Genomic DNA, 13,051 nt, shown 5'->3' on the forward strand with positions numbered 1-13,051 from the left:
GTCCTGTAGTGAGGGCCCCCTCTGCTGCATGGAGGTGGTATGACACCTCCTTACTGGCCAAGGGTCTCCCGATTCTCAGCGGCCCTTGGGGTGGTTGTAGGCTCCGCACGTGCTGGGGGAGCCACACACACTCGACGGCCAGATTAAGATGCCTTATTGCACTAAAGAGTCAGGAGCTTGTAGGAGGCGTGGTGGCCTCACAGAGCCAGGGCCAGAGCATCTTAGCTGCTATGGCTCCAGGTCCCAAGCAGGGTGACCACCACCAGTGACCCTGTGTGCCAAGGAGGGGCTGCCCTGATCCGGAGAAGCCCCATTCTTGCAGCCCAGAGGCCCTCCCCGACCCTTAAGTCTGTCGGGAGGAACGGGTTTGCTGTTGTCAGGCCTCCTGCTTCTTGCTCCAAATGTCCTAGTGGGGGCACCTGCTCACCCAGGGGGACGGAGCCACCAGCACCGTGGGCACCATGTCACCGTGGGCACACGGTCAGTATTGGAAAAGTGCCGGCGGGAGGCGCGTCTGTCGCCGCTGACCGTCTGGCTGTCGGCACAGGGTAAGACGGTGATCCAGGCGGAGATCGACGCGGCGGCTGAGCTCATCGACTTCTTCCGGTTCAATGCCAAGTTTGCCGTGGAGCTAGAGGGGCAGCAGCCCCTCAGCGTGCCGCCGAGCACCAACAGCGTCGTGTACCGGGGACTGGAGGTACCCACTGGCGGTGGGGTGGCCAGGAGCCTGCAGGAGGAAGCCTCGAGCTTGGCCTCACCACCTCCCCCTCCCCCTTCCCCAGGGCTTCGTGGCGGCCATCTCCCCCTTTAACTTCACAGCGATCGGCGGCAACCTGGCGGGGGCACCGGCCTTGATGGTAAGATGATGACCTTGATGGTAAGAGGATGACCTTGGTGGTGAGATCAGGCGGGGGCGGGCGGGGCCTCTCATTCCTGCCTCCGCAGACGACAGCCACCCCGAAAGGCAGAGGCAGTGTGGGCTCCCCCCGCCAGAAAGGCTTTGGGATCCGAGACTGGTTTGGATCCCAGCTCTGCCCCGTGCTGGAGGATCCCCAGGAAAGCCCCCAAACTTCTGAGGCGGTTTCTTCCTCCTCCTTGAAGTGGAAATCTAGGAAAGCCCAGGGTACAGGGTTGTGGGGAGCAAGTGAAGCTGTGTGTGGGACACGTGCATGGGACACGTCTGGCCTGGTGCGGGCTTCGTGTGCAGGGAATGTTGATGGTGATGGCAGATCGCTTTCCAGCGCCTACTGTGTGCCCTGCCAGAGATCTGTCAGGTCTAGGAAACGACCACACAGTAAGGGTTCGGGCTTAGCTTCCAAGTCCCTGGCTCCTCTGCCCTTGTCAGGGAGAGGGTGGCCGCCATCCTCATGAGCTCCCGCCGAAGGGGGTGATGCAGCCCTGCCCTTAGAGGGCCTGGGTGGCTCGTGGGGCACCAGGAGGAAGGCTGGCAGGTGGTGGGGGCCTGGGCCCCACACGGGGCGGCTGGCTGATCTCAGGGATGCTCCTGCCCAGGGCTGTCCTTATGCATCTGTGCACAGATAGACACGCACATACCCAGGTGCCCACGTGTCCTCAGCCAGGACATGTGTAGAGACAGGCCCGTGAGCCCTTGCCGGCCATGCTCAGTGAGTGCGCAGCGACGTGGAAACACCCAGAACAGACCTGCCCGAGGGGCGCTGGCAGGACCAGTTGGTACAGGCTTCCAGAAGAAGGGGGCCGTGGCCAGAGTGTGGGAGCAGTGGGGGCAGGGTGTGGTCCCACTGGCGAGGGTTTTTAGAGCACAGTGCCCGACACCTGGAGTAGTGGGGACATCCCGGCCTCCTGGGGGGCCTGGTGGCTCCACGTGAGGGATGGCTGTGCTTCAGGATGAGGGAGGGGGGCAGTCGGGTGGTGACCCCTGGCCTTGTGAGTCATCACCGTGCCTCCTGGGCAGGGCAACGTGGTCCTGTGGAAGCCCAGCGACACGGCCATGCTGGCCAGCTATGCCGTCTACCGCATCCTCCGGGAGGCGGGCCTGCCCCCCAACATCATCCAGTTTGTGCCAGCCGATGGGCCCACATTTGGCGACACTGTCACCAGCTCGGAACACCTCTGCGGTATCAACTTCACAGGCAGCGTGCCGTAAGCCCTTGGGGTGGGGTGGGGTGGGGTGGGGTGGGCCAGGCGGCATGGGGACATTCCCCAGGCAACCGCCTCATGACCTCTGTAGGAGCCGGAGGTCAGGCACTGAGCATACCCACTGACTCACTGTGTGTCCATGGGTGGCCCACTTCACCTCTCTGAGCCTTCATTTCTTGACCTGCTCAACAGGAATATGGTCCCTGCCTCGCAGAGTAATTGTGAGGCTCCAGTGGGTTAAGAGGAAGAACTTCACAGGCTGGAAGCAGCCTACAGACATTCGGTGATGTCAATGTTGATGCCACCTCTGTCACTGGGAAGGGCACAAGGGAGCCTGGAATGAATTGGAGGAGAGTCAGGAAGGCTTCTTGCAAGAGGTAGTATCTAGGCAGAGGAGATAGCCAAGCAAAGAGGGGGTAGGGAGAGTGCTGTGGGAGAGGGAGCAACATGTGCAGGGCCTCGAGGCTAAAGTTCTGTGCTCGGGGAGCCGGGGGTGGTTCCGTGGGGCTGGAGTGTGGGGTGCTGGGACCGAGGTAAGCATGTGGGCAGGAAACGGTTCGATCGTGACTGCTCGTTTATTCAGTAATGAGCAGGTGTATGTGTCCAGTGAACGTGTGGACAAGTCCTGGTTCTTGGGGAGTTTAGTCCCGTGACTATAAGACCCTATGAGCCCACAGAGGTGTCTAGACTTTATCCGGAAGGTGACTGGGAGCCACAGAAGGTTTTATACCCAGGGTGTGCATGAAGCAGCTTTATTTCAAACAGAGGCTGCAGATGGTCGTTCTCTAGTTGAACCTGGCAAGTGGCTCTACTTTGGCTCCTTGTACAGTTGGGACGGTTTCATGCAAAAATCTTTTTGAGATCTCAGGCTGCTTTTGAGAACCTGCCCCTCTGGGCCTGCGTGTCCACGGGGCACCCCTGGCTAGAGGTGGGGATGGAGTGCTCTTCGATCCTTGGCAGCCTCACAGGCGCTGGGCCTCTGCGTACCTGGTCCTTCTTTCCTGGTCTGGCGCCGTGGGGGCCTCTGCATTCTCAGCCTCTGTCCCGGATGGCCACTCTGGCTGCTTTGTGGACAAGTCACCAGTGGCCAGAAGCAGGAGAGTGGTGAGGAGGCTGTCCACGTCCAGGAGGGGACAGCAGAGGCCTGAACCAGGGTCGACGGTGGGAGTGGATTCAAGTGAGCAGGTGGCAGGGAGGCGCGATCACGTGTCCATGGGATTGGATCAGTGGATGGGGTGGGGGTCCGTGGGAAAGTCTAGGCTCTGGGCAGAGGGGTACCTGGAAAGCGTGGGTGGACATGACAAGTCACCTGCTGGTCACTTTGTGAGGTGCCTCACGGTCATCTGAGTGGAAAGGTCGGGGTCTGCACTAGGGGGGGTCCTTCCTGGTGTCCCTGGGGACACCTGCGGTGGCTTCCAGTCTCCCTCGCCTGGCCTCAGGCTCTCCTACCCCCCTTCCCAGGATTTGCCGGGTGTGATGGAGGCATTAGAATTGCTGAGGAGGACCATTTTCCAGAAAGGCCCACTCTGCCAGTTCAGGCCCCATGGGTCCCTGCCTATTAGCGGGCGGAGCGGGCCTGGCCCCCATTTGCCATGCTCTGATGAGCAGCGGGCTTAAAGGTAGGAAAGTCATAAATTAGTATTAGCTACTGTGTCGCAGGCTCCCTGGTGATTAGCATTTTTATTGTTTTGTGGTGCTGAGGTTGGTCACACTCGGAGCTTGGGAAGGAGGTGGGGGCCTGCACTCCCTCTCCCAGGACCTTCCTTGGTTTGGCCGCCGGAGCCGGGGTGCTGGGCTGGGGGCGCCCCTCTCAGACGTGGCCGCGTCTGTCCCCTACCAGGCACCTGCAGCGTGTCTGGCACCGACCTAAGCACTTGACTCCCATTAGAGCGATCACAGAACAGCTCTGCCAGGTGGGAATGTTCTCTGCAGTTCCCAGATGAGGTGCACAATTTGAGGTTGAGTGATGAGTGCAAGGTCATATGGCCGTGAGTGTCGGAGTCGGGACCCCTGGCCTTGTCTGCATCATCTTGCCACCAAGCCTACCTTTGCTCCCTCCCCACGGGTCCCGAATGTAGCCTGTCTCCAGCTGCCCCCACCTACTCCATTCCCGCCCTCCAGGCCTCGCTCTGACCTCTGCCCCCACCTGCTGGGCTTTGGGGCCCCTTCCTCTAGTAGGGCCTCCTCCCCACCCCCCAGGACCCTCACTGTCCCAGGGGCCTGAGCCTCACTTCCTAATCCTTGCCCTGTCCTCTGCTTTCAGCACCTTCAAACACCTGTGGAAGCAGGTGGCCCAGAACCTGGACCGGTTCCGCACCTTCCCACGCCTGGCCGGAGGTAAGGGTCCCTCTCCCGGCGCCCTCCCTGTGGCCCCTGGGGACCCCTTCCTGACTGTCATGGAAGAGGAAGAGGCAGAGGTGATGCCCCCATAGAGGGGGGTAGCCCTGTAGGAGCTGAGCAGTGAGAGGCCTTAGGGGCGGAGTCTCAGCTCTGCTAGATCCTGGGGCTTGTGCCCTAGAATGTGCAGTTGTTCATTCATTCATTCATTCATTCATTCATTCATTCTTCATTCAGCAAATAAAATATTAAACAGCTACGTAGGCACTTTCTGGGCACCAGGGATGCCTTGATGGCGAGAGACGCAGACCCAGCCCTCAGGAACTTGTGTTCAGTAGAAGGAGGCAGACAGTGGGCACACGGATGATGTGCAGAATCCACGAGAGAAAGGAGGCATGCAGAGGCCCCGGGACCGGGCGCAGTGGGTGATCTAGGGTGGCCGGCCGAGTGGCTCTCTCCTCAAGGAAGGAGCCTTTGAGCTGAGACCTGGATGCAGGGTGGAAGCCAGTCAGCCTCGCAAAGACCTGGGAGGCAGAACCGTGCAGGCCCCGGTGCTGTGCTGTAGAGCTTTGTGTGGTGATGGAAATGCTCCGTGTCTGCTGTCCGGGCCGGTGGCCGGTGGTCGGTGGCCACGGGTGCCTGTTGAGCACTTGACAGGCAGCTGGTGTGACCGAGGAAGTGAATGGCTTGTTTTGCTTCGTTTAAATCAGTGTGAATGTAAATAGCCACGTGTGACTGGCGGCAGCTATTTACCGAGATGGAGGCAGAGGGACCTGCAGGTGCGGAGGCCACGAGGTGGGAATGAGGCCAGTGTAGGTGGTGTAGGGGGCGGGGGCCGGACGGCCGGGGGCCCGAGAGCTCAGCAAGGCTGGAGCTTACTGAAATATTACTAAGTTTCCCACAAAGAAACACCTGCAAGGTCAAGGAGATTTGCTGTGTTGAAGCAAAACAGATTCCGTGTCTGCAGGACTTCCCAGAGCCTTTAATGCTTTTAAAGGCATGAGGTATCTTCAGGAGCAAGGACTGATGAGTGTTTCCCAAACTCTGTGGCTCATAGAACCCCATTTTTGCGGAGGCCCCCATGGACCAAGATTTTTTGGGAGAGGGCTGAGCACATAAGAGAGAGGGCCGTCCAGGGTCACACAGCAACCGCAGAGCGGGGGCTGGTGGCTCAGGGTTCTTGCTCCTGTGGATGATGTGGGGCCCGCGGGGAGACTGGATCCACTCCTGAGCTGGTGGGCGCTCTGATTTGGGGTCAGGGAAGGTGCGCCCTCAGCCACTGTGGCATCTCTACCCCAGTCCACCCTTTACAAGGTGGGAGCAGCGAGCTGTCTCTGGGTTTCTGTTCTCTGCCCCCTTCCTGCTGTGCTCTGAGGGAGGGAGACCACCACTTCTCTACCACCTCCCAGCCTCCAGAATTAATCTCTCTGTGTTTTCTTTTCTTTTCTTTTTTTAAGTTTTTATTTATTTAAGTAATTTCTATGCCCACCTGGGGCTCGAACTCAGAATCCAGAGATCAAGAGTCGCACGCTCTTCTGACTGAGCCAGCCATGCACTGTTTTCTTGTCTTTAAAAATGTGGATGATAACAGGGTTGCTTTGGGGCTTTCATGAGACAAAGCAGGAAGTGCTTTGAGTAGAGCTTGGCAGGTGGTTAGTGCTTTGTGACCGGGAGCTGCTGGTCACTCGTGTTTCACGGAGGGAGGAAACCAGGGCCCAGGGGCTGAGAAAATGAGGGGGGTGGTTCACTGCCATGAGTAGGAAGAGGGACCAGCCCTGGTAGCCGACACGGAGTGGAGCCCCTCCCTCTCCTCTCACCGGGTTGGGGGGTCAGGAAGGCGCCAAGAAAGCTATGCCTGCTTCTGGGAATGGATTGGCTCCTGGGAGCCTTGGGTTCTGGTCCTTCTGTCTTGATGGGAGCACCCCTGCCCCAGCCTCAGTTTCCCCAGCTGTGGGGTGGGAGATGGGCCTGGCTCGCTGGCTTCCGGGGATGGGGCTGCGCACACCTGCACACAGGTGCAGGTGGGGCGGCGGGCGGGCCGGGAAGCCGGCTCCCCTCACGCCCCCCTCCCCTGCAGAGTGTGGGGGGAAGAACTTCCACTTCGTGCACCGCTCGGCCGACGTGGACAGCGTGGTGAGCGGGACCCTGCGCTCGGCCTTCGAGTACGGCGGCCAGAAGTGCTCAGCCTGCTCCCGCCTGTACGTGCCGCGGTCGCTGTGGCCGCAGATCAAAGGGCGGCTGCTGCAGGAGCACGGCAGGATCAAAGTGGGCGACGTGAGTGGCGCGGCCTCCCCGCCGCGGCCCAGCGGGTGGCTGATGGGATTGGAGGCTCCTGGGCAGTGTGCGGGCCGGGGCGGCAGGGGCCGGGGGGAGCTGTGCGGGGCGGGGGCTCCCTTTGTCTCTGGCCTGCGGTGACTCCAGTTCTTCTGGTGCCTCCCTCGCCTCCAGCCAGCAGAGGATTTTGGGACCTTCTTCTCCGCCGTGATTGATGCCAAGGTACGGCAAGAAGCAGGCGTTCCTGGGGGGCCGGGCCCTGCCCCGGGTGGGCGAGGGAGGAGGAGATGTGGGGGCCTTGACTGGGGCCGACGCGGCCCCACTGCTTCCGGCAAGGCAGCCCGATGGCCACACGGACGCCCCCACCCCGTGCTTTGAAACCAGCAGAATCCTCTGTAACCAGACAACTTGCTTCCCGCGCATCCCGCACCCAGGCCGGACAAGCCCCCACTAAGTGTAGGTCCACACGCGCACGCAGACGGGCCTGCAGGGCTGCGGCATGCTCCCAAACACGTGTGCATGCGTGTGCCCACGAACACACTGATTGGGTGTGTAGGCAGGTGTGTGGGTCACCCCTGGAAGCAGACACACCCACACACACGCCTCCGTGCCTTCTCCGCCATGAACAGATACACCTCGTGCGTGCACACGTGTTCATGTGTATGTTCGTATGTGTATAGATGGCCGTCTGCATTCACACATGTATGTGCAACAGACGTGCATATAAACATGTTATGCACGAAGGCTCGTGGCCGTGCACATGCCTGTGTGTTGTTCCTGTAAGTTTAATTGTGGTTCTCCACAAACACACACACACACTCTCTCTCTCTCTCTCTCTCTCTCTCTTTCTCTCTGTCTCTCACATGGGTGTGCGTGTCTGCCCTTGTTTCTGCCATGGCTTAGCCGGACCCTGGCTTTGCCCTCTCCCCACTCCCTGTTCCAGAATTTGAGTCCTTCAAGGACAAGTGTGTTGGGGGCGCCGCTGCTGGGAATGGCGTCCCAGCCGGTCTGTGACACCCCCTCCTTCCCACCCATCCCAGTCGTTCGGTCGCATCAAGAAGTGGCTGGAGCACGCCCGCTCCTCACCCAGCCTCACCATCCTGGCCGGGGGCAAGTGTGACGACTCTGTGGGCTACTTCGTGGAGCCCTGCATCGTCGAGAGCAAGGACCCTCAGGAGCCTATCATGAAGGAGGTGAGCGGGGCGGGCAGCCTGGGACACAGACGTCAGTCTCTCCCCCGAGCACAGCGCACACGGGACCCTTGTGTGGCTTCCTTCTTGGGGTGCTACCCCGTTTCACAGATGGGAGTGTGAGGTTCTGGAAAGGGAGCGTCTCGTTCCCAGTGAGAGCAGAGCCAGGCCTTGAACTCAGGCCTCCTGACCCCAAATCCAGGGCTTTGTCCTTGACACTGCTGAGCCTGGCGGTGTCCTAGCACTTCCACGGCCTGTGGCAACAGCTGGGCCCTTGACTGAGAGGAGAGGGTGTTAGCATTCCCATCTTACAGATGAGAAACTGAGGCTCCGAGGGGTCGAAGCTCTTGCCCAGGATGACGGTGCAGGGGTGGCCAAGGGGACCGTGATATTGCCGGGCAGTTCCTGTGCCAGTTGCTGCCAGGAGTCTTGCTCTCGGGTGTGGGTTTGGCTGGCACCGAGGGCCAGAAAGCCTCCTGGGATCTTCTGCCAGGTTGGGATGGGGTCGGCGGGGCAGGAACCGGGTGTGGCTCCCTCCTGAGGGAGCCCGGCGGGAGGTGCCTGGCCTTCTCGCAGGTGCTGAGCTGGGGACCGAGGCGGGGGGACAGCGAGAGGCAGAGGCCGGAGCAGGGGGACTGGGAGGCCTTGGGGCTCCGGTCCAGGTGGGGTCTGACCCTGGGGCTTCTGTCTCAGGAGATCTTCGGGCCCGTGCTGACCGTCTATGTCTACCCGGACGACAAGTACAAGGAGACGCTGTGGCTGGTCGACAGCACCACCAGCTACGGCCTCACGGGGGCAGTGTTCGCCCAGGATAAGTGAGCGGCCGCTGCCCTTGCGCTCTTGGCCCGGTGTCCTGCCCCACCCTGTCCCGCAACCACCCCCGGACGGGGATCCTAGTACTAATGCCGCCCGTGCCCCTCTTCAGCCCTGACTGGCAGGGAGGCATCCCAAGCACGGGGACACAGAGGCAGCGGAACTAGATCTCTAGGGGCGGGGCCGCAGCCTACGAGCTTTTGACCAGCTCCCCTGGGTCCGATGGAGCCCCGCTCAGCAAGGTCATTGCCTCATGCTGCAGAGCAGAAAAAGTGGGCTCAGGGGCCAGGGGCTCACTGCTCATCTTGCAGAGGCCACATTTGAGCCAGGACGCCATGATGCTAAACCCTTTTCTTTTCCTTCCTCGGTGGACTAGCTGCTGCCCCGTCTGCCTCTAAGAGGGTGGAGATGAGATTGGAACCTGGGGGCAGGGTGGGGGCCTGGGGGTTCCCCCAGCTCCTGGGGGGCCAGGAATACTGGACAGGATGGGCCACTGAGTGCACGCAGCCTGACCCTCACCCTCCCGTTCCGCTCTTGTAGCAGCCCTGTGAGGGAGGCATGCTAGCCACTTCCCAGAGGAGGAGGGGCTCAGAGGCTCTCAGACCCCGCCCGAGGGGTCTAGCGCCCCTGTGGCCCGGCCCCCGTCAGCCGGGCAGCCGGTGTGGGCTGGGCTGGGGGCAGGTGAGCCGGCTGCCCTCTTACCGCTGCCCTGCCGTGTAGGGATGTTGTCCAGGAGGCCACAAGGATGCTGAGGAACACGGCCGGCAACTTCTACGTCAACGACAAGTCCACTGGCTCCGTGGTGGGCCAGCAGCCCTTTGGGGGGGCCCGAGCCTCTGGTGAGTGGGTCCTCCTTTCCAGAGGGGAGGCAGGTTCTGTCAGGAGACTCTCAACCCCTCACGTCAAGGGTGTTAAGAGTAATAGCAAACACTGTGGGCCGGAGTTAAGGAAGGTAGAGTTCTTCTTCCCATTTTACAGAGGGGTAAACAGAGGCACAGGGAGCCGGAGTGACTGCTCAAGGGCACATGGCTAGGAAGTAGTAGAGCTGGCATTTTGGTTCCAGCACTCATGCCTTTTACCACCGTGCTCTGGGTCACCTCAGTGCAACTCCTCCTATTTACAAATGGGGAAACAGGCTCAGAGTGGGGCAGTGACTCACCCTAGATCCCAGCTGCCTTGGTGCAAAGCCAGGGCCAGAACCCAGGGCTCCTGGCTCCCAGTGCAGTGCTCTCTCCACAGTGCTCCCAGACACCCCTTGGCAGGTGGGGCGCATGGACCCGGGGAGCGTGGGTCCTGCCTCACCTGACCTCCGCCTGAGCGCGCTCAGGAAACCCTGGCCTCGTGGACACACTCGGTTTTTGTTGAGCTGCTTATTGCCTGTGCTGGTGTCCTGGTTAGTCTGTCAGCTCTTCCCACCCCTTCCCTTCTGCCTGGACTGCCCTATCTTTTCAGAGAAAAGCAGAGCTGTCTTTTCCACAGGAACCAATGACAAGCCAGGGGGGCCCCACTACATCCTGCGGTGGACGTCGCCCCAGGTCATCAAGGAGACCCACGAGCCTCTGGGGGATTGGCGCTATGCCTATATGCAGTGAGCCCCGCTGGCGCCTCTGCTGTCTGTCCGGATGGCTGACCTCAGTGCCCTGGTCCCGCTCCAGCCCCTTTGACCTGCTCCCTGTGGGACGGCCGCCTCTCCAGGGCCGAGACTGCCCGCTTTCCCTGACTGGGCTACATCCTGGCCTGTCCCACCCCTCGGGGGCAGGTACGGGCTCTGATTTGAGACCATGCTGGGGAGGAACAGGGCTGCCACCCCTTTATCGTGGCTGTTCTAGAGATTTCTATCTGGCAGGTTCTCCGCCTGTCTTCTTCTGCGCTGTGGCCCAGTGGCTTAGGGACCTGGGGAATGGCAATAGAGTGCCTCCCAGGATCCCTTACAGGACAGGGAAGCAGCTCTGGGCCCCTTGGCGAACTTGAGCATCCACAGAGTCTCCTGGCCTTGGCCTTGGCTCCTCCAGGGCTCCAGGATGAGGTGTGACCTGGGGTGGCTGAGGGGCATGGGGGCACCAGCTGGCCTGGCCTTCTTTGGTCTGGGCTGCCCACCTTCCTCACCAGCGGTTGGCCCACGCCCACCTGGGCCAGCAGGTACCTGGGCCTGACCATATGCCTTAGACACTCGTGCGCCTTTCCCCAGGGCACCTGGGTTCTCCTGAGGCCCACGTGATTCCTGGCAGTCTTCGTGTGGTGGGCTTGGGGGGCCGGCAGAAGCTACCTGCCGAGGTGCAGGATTTGGTGGGCCTTCCCATTTGGGCTATGGTTTTGGAAAACCCTGGGTGGGCCTTTGTGCCATCTATCTCAGCTTGCCATCAGCTCGCACCTCCCCGCCTGTGTTGGCCCAGGCTTTCCTGCAGGGGCTCGGCCCTCACAGGCTGTGGTAGAACAGGCCCAGGGAGACTGCTCCCACCTTCTCCCAGCCCCGAGAGCTGGCCTTGGGTTCCCGTCTGGCCTGGGCTGAGGATGGCCCACAGAACCTTCCCTCCTTTGCACAGAGGTGGCTCTGTGGGGACTGCCCCTAGGCGGCCTGTTCTTCGACGTAGCCAGCTCGTGGACACTCAGAACCCCTGCGAATTGGACTGCAGGGGGCTGAGGATCAATAAGGGGTGACGTTGGAGGACAGTTTTTACGGGGCCCCAAGAGTCCTGGCCCTTCGTCAAGGACAACTAGCAGGGGTCCCCGTGGGGCTGGCCCCGAGCACCATGGTTGCACACTGTGGCCCGCGACCCGGGGTAAGGCTGCCGGGGCAGAGCGTTAGTTCTGCCTGGAGAGGCCAGGGCGGTCGGCTGAGGAGAGGCGCTGGAGGTGGGCCTTGTTCTACTGGTGTGACACTGTGAGGTGGTGGTGTGATTCGCTCTGCTGCCGTCCTAATAAATACTTGTGACTTAATCAAATCGCTGGTCTTTCTGGTGGGGGTGGTGGGGGCTGGCCAGCTTCTTCAAACAAAGGCTGATATGTTGCTCATATGTCCTTCACGTCAAGAGTGCACAGCCCGCGGTGTGTTGGAAGGAAGGGTGGACGCTGATGTTGGGGAATATGGGCTGGAGGTATGGGAATTCGGGAGTCAGATGGGTTCAGATCCTGGCTCTCTGCCTTCAGAAAGTTGTGCAGCCTCCCTGATCTTCTCTCTCTTTATCTGTGAGATGGGGACTAATACACAAACACATGCACAGGCACGCTGATTGTTGTGATGACTGAATGAGTTCATACAATTGTTCAGAACAATGCCAGGTACAGAATTAATGATTCAACCTTGTTAACCACGTACACATTGCAACAGCCACTGTTACTGTGTTGTGATGGTTAAGTTGATGTGAAAACTTGGCTAAGCTAACTTAGCTGGTGCCCAGGTATTTAGTTAAACATTCTGGATGTTTCTTTTTTTTTTTTTAAGATTTTATTTATTTGAGAGAGAGAGAATGAGAGACAGAGAGCATGAGAGGGAGGAGGGTCAGAGGGAGAAGCAGACTCCCTGCCGAGCAGGGAGCCCGATGCGGGACTCGATCCCAGGACTCCAGGATCATGACCTGAGCCGAAGGCAGTCGCTTAACCAACTGAGCCACCCAGGCGCCCCTGGATGTTTCTATGAAGGTGGTTTTTGGATGAGATTGACATTTAAATCAGTGGACTCCGAGTAAAACCCACTGTCCTCCATACTGTGGGTGGGCCTCATCCAATCAGTTGAAGGCCTCAATCGAACAAAGACTGACCTCCTTCAAGCAAAAAGGGATTCTGCCGATGGACAGCCTTTGGACTCAGCTGTGACTCTTCCCTGGGTCTTGACAGCCCGCTGGCCTACTCCGCTGATTCTGCACTTAACCAAGCCTAGAAGATGGTGCAAGTAGTGTCCTTACAATAAATCTGTGTATGCTGTTGGTTCTGTTTCTCTGGAGGACTGTGTTTTCTCACACAGTCACACGCTGCCGTGCTCCCATTTCACAGAAGAGGAAACGGGTGCAGGGGATGAAGGGGCTTGCCAAGGGTATGGTCTATCACTGGGACATAAAGCCACGCCTCTGGTTCCCAAACCCATTTGCTGTCCTCCCACCCAGATGTCCATACACAGCACTGACCTGCCTTGGAAAGACCTCAACTGGCCAAATGACGGGGGTGGGGGCTGGCGAGCAACCCCGGCCAGTTAGCCTGAGCCCACAGTCTGTGGGTCGAAGTCCACGTGGGCCGGCCAACGTGGAGGGGAAACTGGCCTGGCCTGCCTCCAAAGGACGTAAAAAGGGATCCTAGCCGCGTGACACCTCCCTGTCCCGGGGTTC

The 13,051-nt window shown here is 60.1% G+C and overlaps 1 protein-coding gene across 1 annotated transcript in view; it reads left to right on the forward strand.

Moving 5' to 3' along the window:
- Window positions 1-11,669, forward strand: part of ALDH4A1 (aldehyde dehydrogenase 4 family member A1) — a 28,735-nt gene extending 17,066 nt beyond the window's left edge. Inside the window, exons 6-15 of the mRNA XM_035019651.1 lie at window positions 548-697; window positions 783-857; window positions 1,934-2,121; window positions 4,382-4,455; window positions 6,533-6,729; window positions 6,904-6,951; window positions 7,770-7,922; window positions 8,613-8,734; window positions 9,453-9,571; window positions 10,212-11,669. Of these exons, the coding sequence (XP_034875542.1) occupies window positions 548-697; window positions 783-857; window positions 1,934-2,121; window positions 4,382-4,455; window positions 6,533-6,729; window positions 6,904-6,951; window positions 7,770-7,922; window positions 8,613-8,734; window positions 9,453-9,571; window positions 10,212-10,324 (1,239 nt within the window). The 3' untranslated portion in view covers window positions 10,325-11,669. The remainder of the gene's footprint in view (window positions 1-547; window positions 698-782; window positions 858-1,933; window positions 2,122-4,381; window positions 4,456-6,532; window positions 6,730-6,903; window positions 6,952-7,769; window positions 7,923-8,612; window positions 8,735-9,452; window positions 9,572-10,211) is intronic.
- The last annotated feature ends 1,382 nt before the right edge of the window (window positions 11,670-13,051 follow it).

This window comes from Mirounga leonina, unplaced genomic scaffold (assembly GCF_011800145.1).
Source record: "Mirounga leonina isolate KUSES-001 unplaced genomic scaffold, KU_Mleo_1.0 Mir_173, whole genome shotgun sequence".
In the NCBI taxonomy this organism is placed as follows: Eukaryota; Metazoa; Chordata; class Mammalia; order Carnivora; family Phocidae; genus Mirounga; species Mirounga leonina.